The 19,266-nt window shown below is 37.1% G+C and overlaps 1 protein-coding gene across 8 annotated transcripts in view; it reads right to left on the minus strand.

The window, feature by feature from the left end:
- The window catches only part of CEP70 (centrosomal protein 70), an 87,936-nt gene that overhangs the window by 22,176 nt on the left and 46,494 nt on the right, over positions 1 to 19,266 (minus strand). For 7 of the 8 annotated variants that reach the window (XM_023513034.1, XM_023513033.1, XM_023513039.1 and 4 more), the window contains 5 exons: positions 18,923 to 18,979; positions 13,414 to 13,501; positions 13,231 to 13,319; positions 11,505 to 11,579; positions 3,256 to 3,361 (listed from right to left, as the gene is read on the minus strand). In XM_023513034.1, coding sequence (XP_023368802.1) covers positions 3,256 to 3,361; positions 11,505 to 11,579; positions 13,231 to 13,319; positions 13,414 to 13,501; positions 18,923 to 18,979 — 415 coding nt within the window. The remainder of the gene's footprint in view (positions 1 to 3,255; positions 3,362 to 11,504; positions 11,580 to 13,230; positions 13,320 to 13,413; positions 13,502 to 18,922; positions 18,980 to 19,266) is intronic. The other variant, XM_023513038.1, reaches the window with a different exon arrangement.

Raw genomic sequence — 19,266 nt, forward strand, 5'->3', positions numbered from 1 at the left:
AATGCTCACCATCCTTAATCATCAGAGAAATGCAAATCAAAACTACTTTGAGATATCACCTAACTCCAGTAAGATTAGCCCATATCACAAAATCCCCAAACCAGAGATGCTGGCATGGATGTGGAGAAAAGGGAACACTTCTACACTGATGGTGGGAATGCAAACTAATACGTTACTTTTGGAAAGACATCTGGAGAACACTTAGAGAACTAAAAATAGACCAGCCATTTGATCCTGCAATTCCTTTATTAGGTATATACCCAGAAGACCAAAAATCACATTACAACAAAAATATTTGTATCAGAATGTTTATTGCAGCCCAATTCATAATTGCCAGGTCATGGAAGAAGCCCAAGTGACCACTGATCCACGAATGGATCAATAAACTGTGGTATATGTACACCATAGAATACTATGCAGCCATGAAGAAAGATGGAGACTTTACATCCTTCACGTTCACATGGATGGAGCTGGAAAGTGTTCTTTTTAGCTAAGTGCCATAGGAACGGAAGAAAAAGTATCCAGTGTACACAGCCCTATGATGAAATTAATTTATAGCTTTCATATGAAAGCTATAACCTAATTATAGCCTAAGAATATGGGAGGGGGAGGGAGGAGGCAGAGGAGAAGAAGGAATGGGTGGAGGGAGGGTAATTGGAGGGATCACTTCTGAGGTTTATCTTACAAGGGTACAAGTGAATATTTCTAAGAGTAGAATATGAACGTCTTAACACAATAACTAAGAAAATGACATGAAGGCTATGTTAACCAGTTTGATGAAAATATTTCAAATTGTATATGAAAACACTACACTGTACCCCAGAATTGCATTAATGTACATAGTTATCATTTAATAAAAAAATATATTAACAATGAGAAAACCATAAAATGAGTTAAACATTTCTGAGAGAAATAAGAATTGAAAAACAAAAGTAACTCATGTCATACACTATTCAGAGAGTTTTTAGATACTGATAAACTCTTGATATTAATTAAAAAAAAAACATTTTTAAGGGTCATCATTAGATGGACAGAAAAAATTAAGATGAACTTTTGGCCGGTGCAGTGGCTCATACCTGTAATCCTACCACTCTGGGAGGAGGCCAAGGCAGGTGGACCCATTGAGCTCAAGAGTTCCAGACCAGCCTGAGCAAGAGTGAGAACTCGTCTCTACTAAAAACACAAACACTAGGCTCGGTGCCTGTGGCTCAAGTGGCTAAGGTGCCAGCCACATACACCTAAGGTGTCAGGTTCAAATCCAACCTGGGCCTGCCAAACAACAATGATGGCTGCAACCAAAACATAGCCAGGCCTTGTGGTAGGTGCCTGTGTTCCTACCTACTTGGGAGGCAGAGGCAGGAGACTCACTTGAGCCCAGGAGTTTGAGGTTGAGGGTATGATGACATTATCATAGCTCACAGCACTCTACCCAAGATGACAGAGTGAGACTCTATCTCAAAAAAATAAAAAAGATGCACTTTCTAACTTCCTGAAGATTAAAAAATGGACAAAGAAACATTAACCAACCAATCTAACAAATGTCAAGAAAAGTAAATACAACCAACAGAAAAAGAATAAAAAGCTAGGTAAATTAAAAGAAGAAAGACGTCAGATATAAAAGCAGAAATATGAGTTTGTCTCAACATCCATGATTCAGTTCCCCTTTTAAAGGACAAAGCCTCTCAAATCAAGTGTAAGTAACAAAATAAAATGAAAGAAATCCAGTTCTATACTAGAACAAGAGAGATCTAAAACAAAACAGTTTTCAAAAAGGTGCCTGGATCCCATTCACGTAAGCAATAAAAATTATAACTAGGAAACAATCCTATCAGGAAATATGCAAGAGGCAAGTTAAAAAGTATAGAAAGTTTATGGAATGCTACAGAATAAGACCCAAATAAAATTAGAGACATATTTCTGAATGAGATGATTTAAAACCATAAATAAAGGTGTCATTTTTCCAAATATTAACCCACAAAACCAATCCAATTTCAGTTCATCTCAATATGATATATATATATATATATATATATATATACACATATATAATTATTATTATTTTCTTTTTTTTTTGAGACAGAGTATTACTATGTCACCCTTGGTAGAGTGACGTGACATTGCAGCTCATAGCAACCTCCAACTCTTGGGCTTAAGCGATTCTCTTGCCTCAGCCTCCCAAGTAGCTGGGACTATAGGCACCCACAATGCCTGGCTATCAATAGGATATATTTTTTAATCTGAAAACTATTTATCCAGAAAAGTCAATATCCTAAAAACATGGCCAAGAAATTTTTTTAAAAGAACAATGATGGGAGAGTTGAACTAAAAGATATCAAAACCTACTAAAAAACCATAGAAATTAATATGGAAATAGAGAAATGGAACGGACCATAGAGAATCTCCTAACAAATCTATGCATATAAAGGACTATGGTCCATGATAAGAGTGTCACTTCAGTAGAGAACAAAGTGCTCTACTAGAGACTGCAAACGCAAAGGAGAACCCAGGTACAAGCACAAGTAAGTGGAGCGAGGATGGAGGGGCTGTGGCTAACGGAAGAGCACGTGCCCACATCTGATGGGGGAAAGGCACTCTGCTCTGATAACGACCATGTATGAATTTATTACCAGAACTTCTGGAATGTTAATAAAAACGAGAACTAAGAACTTAAAATAAAATCCCTTAAGTTGTAAAACAATTGATAAATAGTTTAAAATTTTAAAACCCTATGTGGGCACCCAACAAAATATGAGTGAACGCCCAGTTCTGTCGTTAAATCACCAGCCTTAATTGCTCACCTATGTGGTGAATGGTCTATAAAACCAGTAAGGTTAGATTCCCTACATCACACCACATAGAAAATTAAATTTCAGATGAACTATCTAAATAAAAATAAAACACAGTAGGGACACTAAGAAAACAGACTTACTTATATAATACTAATGGCAAAAACAAAAGAAAAAAAGGAAATAGCTTAAAGGAGGAAAGTAGAGAAAAGAATTACAAAATCTTTTAAAAATCATAGCACTTTTATTATCCTGCTTTGAACTAGGCCAGAATCTCTTTAAGATGTAAAACAAATTCTAGGTTAAGCTACCTACACTGTTTTTAGTCAAACAGATGTGTCATGGCAAAACAAGACAGAGTATAAATATACATAAATTCAGGATACAAGTATTCCTTACCAAGTGATAACTTATATTGTAACTGAAAACAAGATTTATTACAAACACCAAACTTTTCAAGATTCAATACCTGAAAGTATCTCTGGTCAATCATGGCCTGTTGATGGTTATATTTGCTGGGGTCATCTTTTATCTCTGTGTCCTCAGCCTTTTTATGACTAATAAGCTCCTGTAATCTAAAGGGGAAAGAAAAATCAAGATAACACAAAATGCCTTCCTAGACACTGGATTAAGATGACAAACTAAGCCAATGATCTAGCTACCCTCCCAACAGCCTTACATTATTTTACTTATGTGTGTGTGTGTGTGTGTGTGTGTGTGTGTATACACATGCATAAAGTTAAAAAATATTTAAGTCATATTGTCACTAGAAAATAAGAAGGTCCGGCTCGGCGCCTGTGGCTCAAGTGGCTAAGGTGCCAGCCACATACACCTAAGGTGGCAGGTTCAAATCCAGCCCAGGCCCACCAAACAATAATGGCTGCAACCAAAAAATAGCCAGGCATTGTGGCGGGCCCTGTGGTCCCAGCTACTTGGGAGGCGGAGGCAGGAGACTCGCTTGAGCCCAGGAGTTGGAGGTTGCTGTGAGCTGTGATGCCACAGCACTCTACTCAGGGGGACAGCCTGAGGCTCTGTCTCAAAAATAAATAAATAAATAAATAAGAAGGACCTCTCAATAGACTACATATTAGAAAGAATCCCTAAAAGCAGAAGGTATCACACTGAAAAAGTTCTAACCATCTCCCAACTTCATAAAAGATAGTACAGGAAAGAACTACAGCAAAGGATGGAAGCAACTTCCGTCCCAAGGTGCTACAAGCTTAGAGGCTACAGGTAAAGGTAGCAAGAAATGTGGCCAGGGCAATTGGTTTGTGTACTGCAGCAGGAACAGCTATACAGTTTGGTCCATCTCTTCCTACTTGAACTGGTAGAAAAAAAAAAAAAGACAATAGTGATGCCTGGGCTAGTCAAGAGGGCATGGAGACCCCAGAGACCACCATCCCAGCACTGGCTATAACTCCGGGCCCAGAAACCTGCATATGAGTTTATCAACACAGCAGCAAACCCTTGCTGTTTTCCAGATATCTCCAAAGACAGACTGTAGTAGACATTCCTTTTCCTACCTCACAATGCCTTTGAAAATAGAACTATAGTGCTCATTTATCTGTGGTTTCACTTTTTATGGTTTTAGCTACCTTAGGTCAATCATGGTCCAAGAATATTAAATGGAAAACTCCAGAGATAAGCAATTCATAAGTTTTAAATTGCACACCATTCTGAGGAATGTGATGATATTTCATGCTGTCCCACTCCATCTCATCCAGGATCCAATTCGTCTTTGTCCAGCTTATCTATGCTGTATACACTCTCAGCCCCTTAGTAATGATTTCTGTTAGTAATGGTCTCAGTCATCATATCAACTGCTGTGGTACTGCAATGCTTGCATTCAAGTAACCCTTAGTTAGTTAATAATGGTCCTAAATCACAAGAGTAGTGATTTTGGATATGCCAAAGAGATGCCAAAAAGTGCTCTGCTTAAGTGAAGAGGCAAAAGTTCTCAACTTGCTTAGTTAAGAAGGAAAAGGCATTAAATCTGTGGTAGGAAAACATGAACAGAAATAAGTTTCAACTGATAACAACTGGGCTCAGCACTACCCAAGGTCTCAGGCATCCACAGGGGTCTTAGAACATGTCTCCTATGGATAAGAGGAGACTATCGCAGTCTCTTATTAAACCCACTTCAAATTAACTCTCTTGAGTTTATCTATGTCACTGTCTTCCTGCTAGGACCTCAAACAATTAAACTGACTCCATAACTCATTAATGATGACCTCTGAGCAGATATTTATAAAATAAAACAGTAAAATTCTATCATGTCATTTGTCTGCTGGAAAATGATCCATAATTTCAACTCACTGCTTTGTCAAACAAACCTAATCTCCCTGGGCTAGCATTTAAAACTCCTCTTGCTGGCCCAACATTCCTTCTGACTTCCTTTCTTCTCCAGTCACATGTATTGCCTTTGGTTACCACTCAGTTGCTATTCTCTGCTCTCTGGTAAGTATTAATATGCGCTCAAGTCAAATTAAGAAATGGAGTTAGTTTAAAGGAATTAGCTCTAGGTAAGTAGTCCACCTTCTTTTAGTGAAAAGACAGCAATGCTACAATAACAGAAAAATTATCTAACTCATAGTTTCTCATATGAGTGCACACACGTCTTCCCCCTTCTCCCTACTGATAGGCACCCTCGTGGGGCCCTGTTTTCACAATATCTGAAAAGAGCTGAACAGACATAAAGGAAAATGTACATTCTTCCCTTTTACAGTGACTAGTCTATAGACTGAAAACAACCTTTTAGAACTTGCTTTTTACAGTCTTGAAGAGTTCCTGAATGGATTTGGGAGTGGGTGGGTAGTGTAAGCTTCACACCTCAGTTCTTGCCTAAAACCATATCTAAAGGGCAGACAAGATGACAACAATCACCAGTGATAGCCTATCTCCAAAAGAAAGACAGGACCCTTCTGTTATCAGCCTGTCACTACCTCAGAAAAGAAACAGATGCACCAGAGTCACACAGCCACTTCTGTTATCAATTGACAGCAATCACTATTTTTTTCTTTCTCTTTGTCCCCATAAAAACAGCAAGCTGCTTGGTCTCAGGGGCTGGCAACCGCCTTCTCTTTCTTTGGGATGCCATGCCATCTCCCTGGTCTCTTCATTTCTCTTCTCCCCCACCCCTGCTTTCTCTCTCTTTCCTAAACTTTTTTATTTATTTATTTATTTACATATCTTAATCTCTGTGAGAGAAATTTTTCTCCACCTATGCTGTGAGTTCGTCCTAAGTCTCCATCCTAACATCTAGGAGATACAAAGAACTTACAATCCATCTTTCAATTGACTTTCACCTATTTACCACAGTCACATCTTGATACTTCATAGTTCTATATAACGGCAGTACCATGAGCATATTATCTAGAACACAAAAGGACATAGAGAAGCCAATATGACCTCTAAAGTGAATAGAAGTAAACTGATCTACCTGAATTTAAATGTTATATAACCTTTACTCAGATGAAAATGTCAACTTATCTATAAATTGTTTGCAAATCAATACACATCTACAACATTTTAGCTGTCAGCACAATAACCTAAATATATACTTGCATGTACTAATTATCAGCATTATGAACAATCTAATGTGATTCTATTAACCAGATGAATTAAGAAATACCCTGACTTAATGGTAACAGTAACTAAAACTTACTGGGAACCTGGTAATAACTAATATTTACTGAAAGCCTTTTCTATGTAGGAATTCTTCCAAGCACTTTCCAGGTATTAACTCACTTAATCCCATTGTTTTTCTTTTCTTTTCTTTTTTTTTTTTTTTTGAGACAATCTCACTATGTCACCCTGGGTAGTGCTGTGGTGTCACAGCTCACAAGCAACCTCCAACTCTTGGGCTTAAGATATCCTCTCGCCTCAGGCTCCCAAGTGGCTAGGACTATAGTGCCAGCCACAATGCCCGGCTATTTTTTTGTTGTAGTTGTCATTGTTGTTTAGCAGGCCCAGGCTGGGTTCGAACCCACCAGCTCCAGTGTATGTGGCCGATGCCCTAGCTGCTGAGCTACAGGTACTGTACCCCCATGGTTTTTCTAAATTTACAGATGATTAGTAAAAGGCAGGGACTAGTGGGAAACAGCTATGGTTCACCCAATCTCACAGTAAATTTCTAGCATAATATACTACTGATAAACTTCACATTCTGTAAAATCACATAAGATCACAGGACTCAGGAGAACAGTCATATTAGAAACTGGACTACTTACAACTGAAGTGGTTTTGGAAGTAGAAAACTACCATAAACAATAATTGGTACTGCAGGAGTTAAGTTAGATAGCCTAAGCCTGTCTGGAGGCCACCTCAGGGGATCTTAAAAATGCATAGACAACAGAGAGGAAATGTTGGCTGGAGGATACCAGGGCAATAAAAACTGAAGCGGAGCCCTGAGCCAAAGAAGCTGAAGTTAAAATGGGCAAATGAGGAAGTGCAACTTGCCTCCAGCCTAGAGTACATCTAATGCTAGAGTTTGGGGAGGAGGCCAGTGTACAGTAGCTCATTTAAAATTTTCTTAAAATAAGGTGAAAGAACACTTACTTGCCTATATACTAGTAAAGTGTTTCCCCACACTGAAGTCTCTAATACCACTACTGTTATTCTAGCATCTTCAGTCTAGGAAAAACTGTATGTGAACAATGCAATTTCTAGGTTATATTGCTACTGCTATTTTCTATTTGCATATGTTCTTTTTTAATTTTAAATTTTTACCTTAAAATATTTACATATGTCTTAATTGTGTTTTAGAAACTTGTGTTACAGCATTTTAGGCTATACTCAAATATACTAGAGCAGCCAGACAGGGCCTGGAGTATATAAAAATACCCTCAAGAGTGGCTAAGGGGTACTTTACATGCTTAGCAGAGATATTCAGGACATGTAGCCAGCCAGCATCAGCAGCTATGTATCTTTGTGGACTTGGAGAAGCAAAAGCACCTCCAACTTCAAATATGTGTGTTATCTCCTGTTTTGTATAGCCATCTTCTACGCAGAAACTTTATAGCTTTTAACTGTGTTCTGCAGGAGCCTTTCCGTGATTTCACAGTGGAGAGAGAGACACGCTAAAGATGAGGAACAAGTTAAAAAGTAGACTGCCAGTTTTGTTATTAAAAAATCACACTAATTTTGTATAAAAGAAAAGAAAAATATCAGCATCCCTCCTCCCCAAAACTCTCTATGCAAAAGGGAAGGAAAAGCCCTGAGGCTTCTGGGAAGGACTGGCCCACAGATCACTCATTAAGGAGATTCCTTCTTGGCCTCCGAGGAAATTGTAACTTGACATATACAGGCTAAGTCCAGGTCCTAAACCTAAAGTCTGTTCAATTCCATGCAAATAATGAATTACAAGTTTTTCCTTTGGATAAAGACAATTAAAAGGTATATAATAGACTGTATCTGCCTGGCAATAAAAAAGTTGGGACTCCTTTTTGTTTTTGCAATCTTTCTAGTAGATTGCCTGTAATGCATAGTATGGTCTGGTTGAATGCCTATTCAGTTACAAAACTGATTCTTCTTTCCTACATCATTTGTAGAGGATTCACTGGATTGACAGGATTTTAATTTTAATTACTTTCCCAACATCAGATTACTTTGAAAAAATATGCTACCTCTGGCAACAGAAAATAGAAGTTTTAAAAGTTTTATCTTAAGGCTGGGCATGGTAGCTCATACCTGTAATCCTAGCACTCTGGGCAGCTGAGGAGGGAGGATTATTTGAGCTCAGGAGTTCGAGACCAGCCTGAGCAACAGCAAGACCCCATCTATACAAAAAATAGAAAACTTAGCCAGGCGTGGTGATGCATGCCAGCTACCCAGGAGGCTAAGGCAGGAGGATCACTTGAGCCCAGGAGTTTGAGGTTGCTGTGAGCTATGATCACACCACTGCACTGTAGCCAGGGCAACAGAGCAAGAATTTGTCTTAAAACAAACAAACAAAAATTTTACCCTGAAAAAAAATTTGTTTGGGTGTTTTTTTTTATTCTAATTATTAGTGTGCTGGTAAAAAGTAAGCTTCGGAGTCAGAACAATGTAGGGATAAGGCAGATGAGGAAGGCTTAGAGAATCTGAGTGCAGCCATTTTGGCTGATACTAGACCCTAAACAACATGATGAGGGAAGTCAACTGGTCCAGGACCCTCCAGGATGATTACTGTTTGCACTTACCTGACTGTGACAGCAGCTTACAATTCACCTTTATGGCCTGACTTCAAAATGACACTGGTCACCTATGGCTATTTCACAACAGGGTTTCTGAACATTTAAGGGATCCCATTCTGCTCAGGAGAGGACTCCTACTTTGTCTGTGCAGCAAGATCTGTTGTCCGTTTCTCAATAAACTTTTTGTCACTAGTTGGGCTGTCCTCAAACTCTTTGCAGCATGAAGCCAAGAACTCACTTGGTGAGTTCAGGGGTCTTTTCTCCCTTCATTGGGGCACCCCCTGCATCAAGAATGATTGGGTAAGGATCTGATTTCTATTTAAGTCCTTCCACATACCATCTGTGTGATGTGGAACATTCCAAAATCTGTTTCCACATCTAGATACTCTAAACTTTCAAAACTAAAACAAACAAAAAAATACTTTTAAAATCACAAAAACACAAATCATTTCTTTCAAATTTAGCATTAAAAGACCCTGAATCACAATTTTAAAGGACAATAAGTCACTCTAAGGACAAGATCCCAAATGAACAAAATACACACTTAAACACAGACTATTCTCATTATTTGTGATAGTCATGTTAAAGTCATCATGAATACTGAGTTAGCAAATACTGAACCATTGCATTGGTCCTAGGGGAAATATAGGGTCAAGTTCCTACAAACCCCTGGTCATGTTTTCCTTAACTGATCAATATATAAGCTTGTTTTATATGTGTTTCTATTTAAAGACAACTTATTTAAAATATACTGTTGATTCATTAACACTGAACTCGGGGCCAACAGCACTCTACAGCTCATGCCTGAATGAGGTTTATCTAATATGTATATTTTTTCCATAAGGCACCTTATAACCTTCTTGTGTGTAGGAACACTAGACAGCACTTCAGCACTACACTCAAAGGGCTATTTTATAGAAATCACTAACAAAAAGCAAAAAATGGCAAATAAAAGTGGTACCAAATAGATGGCCAAAGGTCATTTGTATACATTATGAGAGCTGAAACTAACATGAAGAGTATCATCTTTGACAGATCAGAATGTGTGTTGGATGATTCAAATTTTTTTGCCACTCTGCACATGTCTATGGATGAAAGTTCTGTATTGATTTGAAGATTATAAACAAATATGGAAAGTAGGTAAATTCACAAACATGGAATCTGCAAATAATGAGGGCTGACTGTGTATCCCTATGTGTGTGTAAATGCATACACAAATGGGTGTATCTTTGCTTATACACTTGGAGTCAGTGGGTTTCCTTCTCCTCTTCTTTTCCCCGCTGCTTCTCTTTCAATTTCCCATCTCATTAATGGTACCAAATAACTAATTACCTAGTTGCTCAAGCTTAAAACTTAGGAGACTTTTGATTCTTCTTTTTTTTCTTCAACTCCTTATATTAAATCCATCGTGAAATCCTATTAGCCCTACCTCCAATATTCTCCAATTCCAAACATTTCTCTCACCTCCACTATTGCTACCTTTGACTATGTCACCACCACCTCTTGTCCAAACTCATACAAAAGCTACTCCTCCACTACTTTACATTTAGTATTTATATTGTATAGACTTTGTCTTTTTTCCAATATCCTTTTCCCTTTGTGTAATCTCTGAGAAGGCAGGGAACTTTTCCCCTCAGTTTACCACCACTACTCCAGTGCCAAGAATACCAAGCAGATAGTAGAAAGTACTCGGGTTACCCAAAATGACAATTAATAGTAGGAAGGGAATAATTATTCATTAAATAATGAATACATCCTTTCCAAACCTTCTACTTCTCTTTTCTTCTTTAGTTCTCCTTCCCTACTATCTTAATTTAACACAATATGTAATTCCTGGATGCCCACAATACTTGCTTTCATTGTGATATATGCTGCTATCAGAAGGAGAAAACACAACCGTCACTGAAAATTAAATCAGATATGCTAAACAACTGACAACACACTTAATGTACATTCTAATGCAAAGCTTCCAAAATATTTCATCCCAGTGCTCCCCAAACTACTTTCTCAAATCCCAGTCCCTTGAAGCAAAGAGTACACCAGATAATTTTCAGAAGTATCATCACTATTTAAAATCAAGAGGTGGAAACACCTCTGAGCACTTCCTTTCAAAGCCAGGAAAGGTACAAGTGGTGGATTTCTTTTGGTACTTTTAAAGCCTGATGAGGCTCCGTTTAAAATTTTCAGATCAAGGCTATCAAAATTTTGAGGCTTGATACCTCTAATTTCACTGATTCTCTAGCAATTCCTCTATAAACTTCCAAAGACAACTGTCTATTTAAAATCTTTGTCCTTTATTATATAAGGTAACTACCTTTTTCATATTCTCACTTACGATGAATATACAGCCAAATCCAACATGGTAGAAATTGCTTTTAAACTTTGGAAGTAGGATTACTCTTTTTAATGTCATTTCTCCCATCATCCTGATAATTCCAAGCCAAGGTTACTATGAGGTAGCATGAGATAAACTGACAGGTAATAAAAATAAATAATGAAATACAAAACCCTAATAAAAGCAGTAACTTTGGTAAAACATAATTACTTGATGCTTTTCTTAAGGGCCTTTTCCAGTTTCTTCACCTGCTGCTTATAAAGTCTTAATTCATGTTGTGTAGGCCTGTAGAAAATAAATCATGTTGAATGCATTCAATTTGTTGAATAAAACAAATTCTTAATAATAAACAACTTAATAATAATAAATAATTAATAATAAATTACTTAATAATCAACAAAAGTGAATACCTGTTTACTTGTCACAAATATGCTTATTAAAATTCTTAAAATATTTTATGACTGTTAATTGGGTGTTTAATATCCATTTAAATTTCTTCTACAATGTAATTTCTTATTCAAAACCTTTTATTTAGTTTTTGTTGTTGTTAATCTATTTCTATTTGTTTTCATAGTGAAATATATAGACAAAAATAGAGGACACTGTAACAAATCCTGGTGCATCCACCACCGATTTATCAGATTAACAGATTTATTTTAAGTCTTTTTTAACTAAAACGTCATACATATAATTAAAACTCCACATGTCCCTCATTAATATCATTCCTCTCCTCCTCATACCATAGATAGCCATTATCCTAAATTCAGTGTTCATTACTCCCACGGAGGTTTTTACTACATATTTATATAACCATAAATTTGCATATGTATTGTACATTCCAAAATCACTTACAGTCAATTTCAAATGTCTTCACCACAGAAAATAAATATTTTGAGGTGATGGATATGTTAATGAGTCCAATTTAATTATTCCATATTGTATTAATAAATCATAGTAAAACTCTGTACCCTATAAATATTTATAACAATAATTTGTCAATTTGGAATTAAACATAAATAATAAAAAATTATGCTGAATGAAAAAAGAAATGAATAAATATTGTGTAGCTCCATTTACATAAAACATAAGAAACACAAACTAATGTGCAATGACAGAAAGCCTATCAATGGTCGTCTGAAGCAAATGCAAGAGGAATAGGACAAGAAGAAAGGATTACAGAAGGGGCAAGAGAAAACTTAGGTTATTATCTTGACTGTGATTGTTAGAGGGATTATCTCCATTGTAATTGTCTCACAGATATGTATATATGACAAAACTTATCAAATTGTGCACGTTAAGTATGTGCAGAGTATTGTATGTCAGTTATAATCCAACAAAGCTGTTTTTGGGGGGGGACCGGGGCTGGGGTCAAACCCGCCATCCCCAGTATATTTTTTAAAACAACTGAATCTGCTCTGAGTTCTTACCCAGTTTTATCCACTTCAGTGCAGACTCCCATATTCTCAGCTATTTCCCTTACCTATTCATGTGTTCCTGTTCCATCACTTACCATGAGAGACAATTGACTAAAATAAGTGTAAAAGTATGAGGTATCCAAGATTAATTTTAGAGTAAAGAGGCTAGAATGGTTCATTTAATATTCTAAATTCCAATACGTTTTTACTATTCTCTCTCTCTCTCTTTTTTTTTTTTTTTGAGTCAGGGTCTCAAGCTGTCACCCTAGGTAGAGTGCTATGGCATCGTAGCTCACCACAACCTCCAACTCTTGGGCTCAAGCGAGTCTCTTGCCTCAGTTTTTCTAGTTTTAGTAGAGACAGGGTCTCTTGTTTTTGTTCAGGCTGGTCTCGAACAGGTGAGTTCAAGCAGTCTACCTGACTCAGTCTCCCAGAGTGCTAAGATTACAGGCGTGAGCCACTGCACCCCACCTGTTTTTACTTTTCAAAGAATAAAGAAAAATTACCTAAGTTTCTCTCACCTCGTGTCCAAATCTTTTTGGAGGTTCAGTTTCTCAGTTAAAAGTAGATCAATCTTAGATTTTGATTCTTGGAGTTGATTCTGTAAAGACTGTAACACATTTTTCATAAAGAGATAATTAGTTTTCCTGGAAGACTATTTTACTACGTAAAGAAGCATTTTTTAGTTATGCAGTCCCCCTTACCGTTAGGAGGCTTTTATAAGTTGGTGAGGCATCCAAATTTCTGTAGTCTTTTTCTTCTTCTGACTGACTTTCATCATCTTTATATTGCCTATAAAAAGATACATGTAGTATATGTCACATGAAAAAACTATCTTCAAAGAAAAAACTCCAGCTAACAAAAATTAAACCAATCTAATGAGGGCTTAATAACCTAAATGTGAATTAAAATTAATCCAAATTTCCTATTTGTTCTCATAGATCAGTGGTTCTCAACCTTCCCCATGCCTCCTAATGCCACGACCCTTTAATACAGTTCCTCATGTTGTGGTGACCCCCAACCATAAAATTATTTTCGTTGCTACTTCATAACTGTAATTTTGCTACTGTTATGAATTGCATTGTAAATATGCAGGATGTATTTTCATTGTTACAAAGGGGTCACGACCCACAAGTTGAGAACTGCTGTCATAGAGAATAATAGTATTAGAAAACTAGTACCTATTACTATATACAGTATCTAAAGATACAGACCAAAAGTTACAACTCATATTCAGTTTGGACCATGTAGGATTTGTTTGGAACACTGAATTAACTATGAACACTAAGATCAATATTTCATTTATAAATCTTGGCTTCTCTTGGAAAGTCAGCTAATCTATACACATGGGGTTCACATTCCTATATGATGGCACCTGGCTAGAGCTGTATATAGTAACTGCCTCTTTTAAGACATATGGGGCACAACTCTTCAATTTGCTGTAGTCCCCAATTAACCTGTTTCATTATTTCCACTATTTTCCTGATTCTGTGAGTTTAAGAGTTAACAACTGTCAAGCCATGAAATTCTTCATTTTCCTTCTCTTTACTCTTACATACTGTGATGACTAATTCTATGTGCCAAACAGTACCCGACTGTTTGTTCAAATACCAGTCTAGAGTTGCTATAAGGTATTACATTTTTAAGTATAATTGACATTGAAATCAAAAGACTTTGAGTAAAACAGATTACCCTTCATAATGCAGGTAGGCCTTATCTAATCAGCTGAAGGCCTCAAGAGCAAAGACTAAGATCCCCTGAGAAATTCTGCCTCTAGACTGCCTTCAGCTTCAAGATTGAAAACATCAACTCTTCCTTGGGTCTCCAGCCCGCCTCCCAAATTTTGAATTTGCTAGTTCATAACTGTGTAAGTTAATTCCTTAAAATAATCTCTCTATATACATGTCCTTTGAAATCTAACTGATATACATAACTATAACCCCACCAACCTGTTCTTTGCATTTAAGGAAAAAGTACCCTCTTTCCAAAGCAACTGATATTTCCTTGTTCATTTACAGACTACTCCTGCCCACCACTTTAGTGACTGCTCTCCATAGGTTATCCACCCTACTGATAAACATACGTAAAAAAGCCCTTAAATTCCAGGCAGACTGGCTTCACTAATTAAGGTTAAGTTAGACAGGTTCTTAATTAAGACACAGGTTCTTGCTATATTGCCCACTCAAACTGGCCTTGAACGCCTGGGCTCAAGCAATCCTCCCACCACAGCCTCCCAAGTACCTGGGATTATAGGCATGCATCAGTGAATCTAGTAAGTCTTACATGTTTATATCTATGCACGTTCACTCATAACATCTAAGCCGTCTAAAATGACTTTTTTTTCCTTTGTGCTTTTCCAAATTTCACCTTTACTTTAAACTCAAGCACAGTCTACATCTGCTTTAGAAAGGCTTCCCTGGTCACTCCATCCAAAACTGACTCGCTTCTTTTAAATTCCTATAGTACTTAATGTCTGTACAATTTTTAGTAATTGCTCAATTATGACAGTTTTTTCTTTATTTATTTTTATTGACTTTATGTTTTTAGTGTCATTCTTTTTCCAGAACTGGAAAATATCCCCTGCTATTTCTTTTCTCTTTTTTTAACTTCAGATTAACATGAGGGTCCAACCATAGGGTTATATAATTTACACATACAGGTAAAAATCAGAGTTGTAGTTGTGTCCTACACCCAGTAAGATACAATATCTCTGTCTTTTTTATGACTGAATAGTATTCCATGGTATACATATGCCATATATTATTTATCCATTCATGTGTTTCCACATCTTTGTGATTGTGAATTATGCTGCTATAAACATTTGAGTGCAAATGTCCTTATGGTAAAATGCCTTTTTTTCTTTTGGGTAGATACCTAGTAATGGAATTGAGGGTCAAATGGTAGGTCTACTTTTAGTTCTTTGAGGAATCTCCATATTTCTTTCCATAGAGGCTACCCTGGTTTGCAGTCCAACAAATAGTACATAAGTGTTCCCTTCTCTCCACACCCAAAGCCAGCAACTGTTGCTTTAGGACCTTGTGATGTGGTTTTAATTTGCATTTCTCTGATGATTAGAGATGATGAGCAATTTTTCATGTGTTTATTGGCCATTCTTCTGTCCTCACAAGAAAAGTTTCTGTTTGTGTCTCTTACTCAGTTTTTTAATGGAGTTGTTTGCTCTTTGTTTTGTTGATATGCTTGAACTCATTACTAGATTCTGGTGAATAGCCCTTAGTTGGATTTGTAGCATGCAAACATCTCCCATTCTGAAGGCTGTCTTTTTGCTTTGTGTATTGTGTTCTTAGCTATGCAAAAACATTTTCATTCAATCAGGTCCAACTGATATATTTGTTGTTGCATAATTGCTAGTGGGGTATTTTTCATAAGTTATTTCCATAGGCCAATAAGATCAAGAGTTTTTCTCACATTATCTTCTAGTGTTTTTATTGTTTTGTGTCTTAGATTTAGATCTTTTATCCATTGTGAGTTAATTTTTGTAAGGGGTAAGAGGTGCAGGTCCACTTTCACTCTCTTACATATGGTTAACCGGTTCTCCCAGCACTATTTATTAAATAGGGATTCTTGTCCCCAGTGAATGCTATTGTTTGCTTTGTCAAGGATTAGATGGCTGTATGAGACTGGTTTCATCTCTGGATTCTCTATTCTGTTCCAGAGATTTATGTCTCTATTTTTAAGCTGATACCATGCTGTTTTGATCACTACCAGTATAATCTGAAGCCTGGCAAGATGATTTATTCTTATTTTGTAGAATTTTGTTGGCTAACTGAGGGTTATTCTGGTTCCATACAAAACATAAAATTATTTTTTCAAGAACTTCAAAGTATGACATTGGTATTTTAATGAGTGCATTAAATCTGTCAATTGGTAGTACAGTACAGACATTCTTTTTTTTTTTTAAGACAGAGCCTCAAGATGTGGCCCTGGGTAGAGTACCGTGGTGTCACAGCTCACAGCAACCTCCAACTCCTGGGCTCAAGCAATTCTCTTGCCTCAGCCTCCCAAGTGCTAGGATTACAGGTGCCCACCACAACACCCAGGTATTTTTTGGTTGTAGTTGTCATTGTTTGGTAGGCCCAGCTGGATTCGAACCCACCAGCTCTGGTGTATATGGCTGACACCTTAGCTGCTTAAGCTACAGGTGCCACCAGTAGTACAGACATTTTAACAATACTGATTCTCGCTGGGCACAGTGGCTCATGCCTGTAATCCTAGCACTCTGAAAGGCTGAGGCAGATGGATCACGTAAGCTAAAGAGTTTGAGACCAGCCTGAGCAAGAATGAGAGCCCATCTCTACTAAAAAATAGAAAAACTAGCCGAGCATTGTGGTGGGCACCTGTAGTCCTAGCTACTCAGGAGGCTGAGGCAAGAGTTTAGGGTGGGGCTGAGGACTCATGCTTGAGCCCAAGGCTGAAACTCATGCTTGAACCCAAGAGTTTAAGGTTGCTGTGAGCTGTGAAGCCACAGTACACTACCAGGGTGACAGAGTGAGATTCTGCCTCAAAAAACAAATTTAATTCTTCTAAGCCATGACCATAATATGTACTTCTACCTGTTAATATCCTCTGTATTTCTTTTCTCAGTGATTTGTAATTGTTTCTGTAAAGATCCTTCACATTCTTTGTTAGATACATTCCAAGGGATTTCATTTTGTTTGACACTACTATGAAAGACATTGTATCTTTGATTTGATGCTTAGCTTATAGTGACTTTTTTTAGTCTTATATTATTTTTCTTAATTACTAATATATTTACATTTTATCCCCCTTTTTAGACTGTAACTCCTATAAGATAAGAATCCTGTCCAAAATTTCCTATCTTTACAGAACCACATCTAGCATATCACATCTATCTAGCACCACATCTATCATAAAAAATAGTTCCATTTGGAAGTCAGAAGGTCCCTGAAGTTACTTGATATCATGCTGCTTTCTGAACAGAATGAAGGAGTTACTTTTGTCTCTAATTATTTTTTTTCTTTCCTCCCTCCTTTCTTTCTTTGTTTTTTTTTTTTAAAACAGACTCTCTCTCTGTTGTCCAGGCTAGAGTGCTATGGCATCAGCCTAGCTCACAGCAAACTCAAACTGCTGGGTTCAAGTGATCCTCCTGCCTGAGCATCTTGAGTAGCTGGCAATACAGGTGCTTGCTACAACACTCAACTAATTTTTCTATTTTTAGTAGAGATGAGCTCTCACTCTTGCTCAAGCTGATCTCAAACTCCTGAGTTCTGGGCGGTGCCTGTGGCTCAGTAAGTAGGGCGCTGGCCCCATATACCGAGGGTGGTGGGTTCAAACCTCGCCCCAGCCAAACTGCAACAAAAAAATATCCGGGCATTGTGGCAGGCACCAGTAGTCCCAGCTACTTGGGAGGCTGAGCCAAGAGAATCACCTAAGTTCAAGAGTTGGAGGTTGCTGTGAGCTGTGATGCCACAGCACTCTACCGAGGGTGACAAAGTGAGACTCTGTCTCTAAAAACAAACAAACAAACAAACAAAAAAACTAGTGAGCTCAAGTCATCATCCCGTCTTGGCCTCCCAGGCTGCTAGGATTATAGGCATGCACCACTGCACCCAGCCCATTAGTTGCTTTTTTCTTTTCTCTCCTCCCTCCCTCCTTCCCTTTATTTTTTTTATTATTTTTTATTTTTGAGTCCCCAAAGTACTAGAAAGAATCAGCCACTGGTCTCTTCGAATTTCTGGAGTTACTATTCTTGGGGCAAGAATACTAACATACAAGCTTCATAAAAGTGGGAAATTTTTCTACTTTGTTTATTACAGATTCCTATCTACCTAAAACAGAACATGGCACAAAATAGGGGCTCAAATAAATACTTGTTGAAAGAACTATTCCATCTACAAATAATAAAACAGAATAACTGTACATTTAGTGATCTCATAGTAAAGCATTTTAGATTATATGGTCTTAGATATGCTTTAGGTATTTTAGGTTAACTGAAGACCATTATTCTTTATTCTTATTTTTCTTGTTTTTATCAACATAAAAATTATCAAATGAGATTATTTTACAATATTTTTTGTACACTCCATCCTTATTTCTTTATTCAGTGGTAAGAAGTGTGTTTTAATCTATATTTATTAGGTAGATTTCCATAACATACTTAGTTTCAAAAGGCTATAAGAACTTTTAATATATTACTAGATAAGTTTAAAAATTATAATATAGCATTACTCATACCTTTGTAAATGAATTTTTCTAATTTTAGATTCATAGTAATCAATCAGGCAAAGCAATCTAGAAAACAAAATATACTGAATTATTTTCAAAATGAGGTATTGGAGCATCTTTTAGTCTCTCTACATAATTTCAAATTACAGTGATAAAAGTAAGTACAGATTATCTACAGGCTTAAAAAATTTAAGTGGGTGATTCTTGATTCTTAAAAAAAAATTTTTTTTTTTTTTTGAGACAGAGCCTCAAGCTATCCCCCTGGGTAGAGTGCCATAGCATCACAGCTCACAGCAACCTCCAACTCCTGGGCTCAAGCGAGTCTCCTGCCTCAGCCTCCCAAGTAGCGGGGA

The sequence above is a fragment of the Otolemur garnettii genome, unplaced genomic scaffold, assembly GCF_000181295.1.
Source record: "Otolemur garnettii isolate 467f Iridium unplaced genomic scaffold, OtoGar3 scaffold00032, whole genome shotgun sequence".
Classification (NCBI taxonomy): Eukaryota; Metazoa; Chordata; class Mammalia; order Primates; family Galagidae; genus Otolemur; species Otolemur garnettii.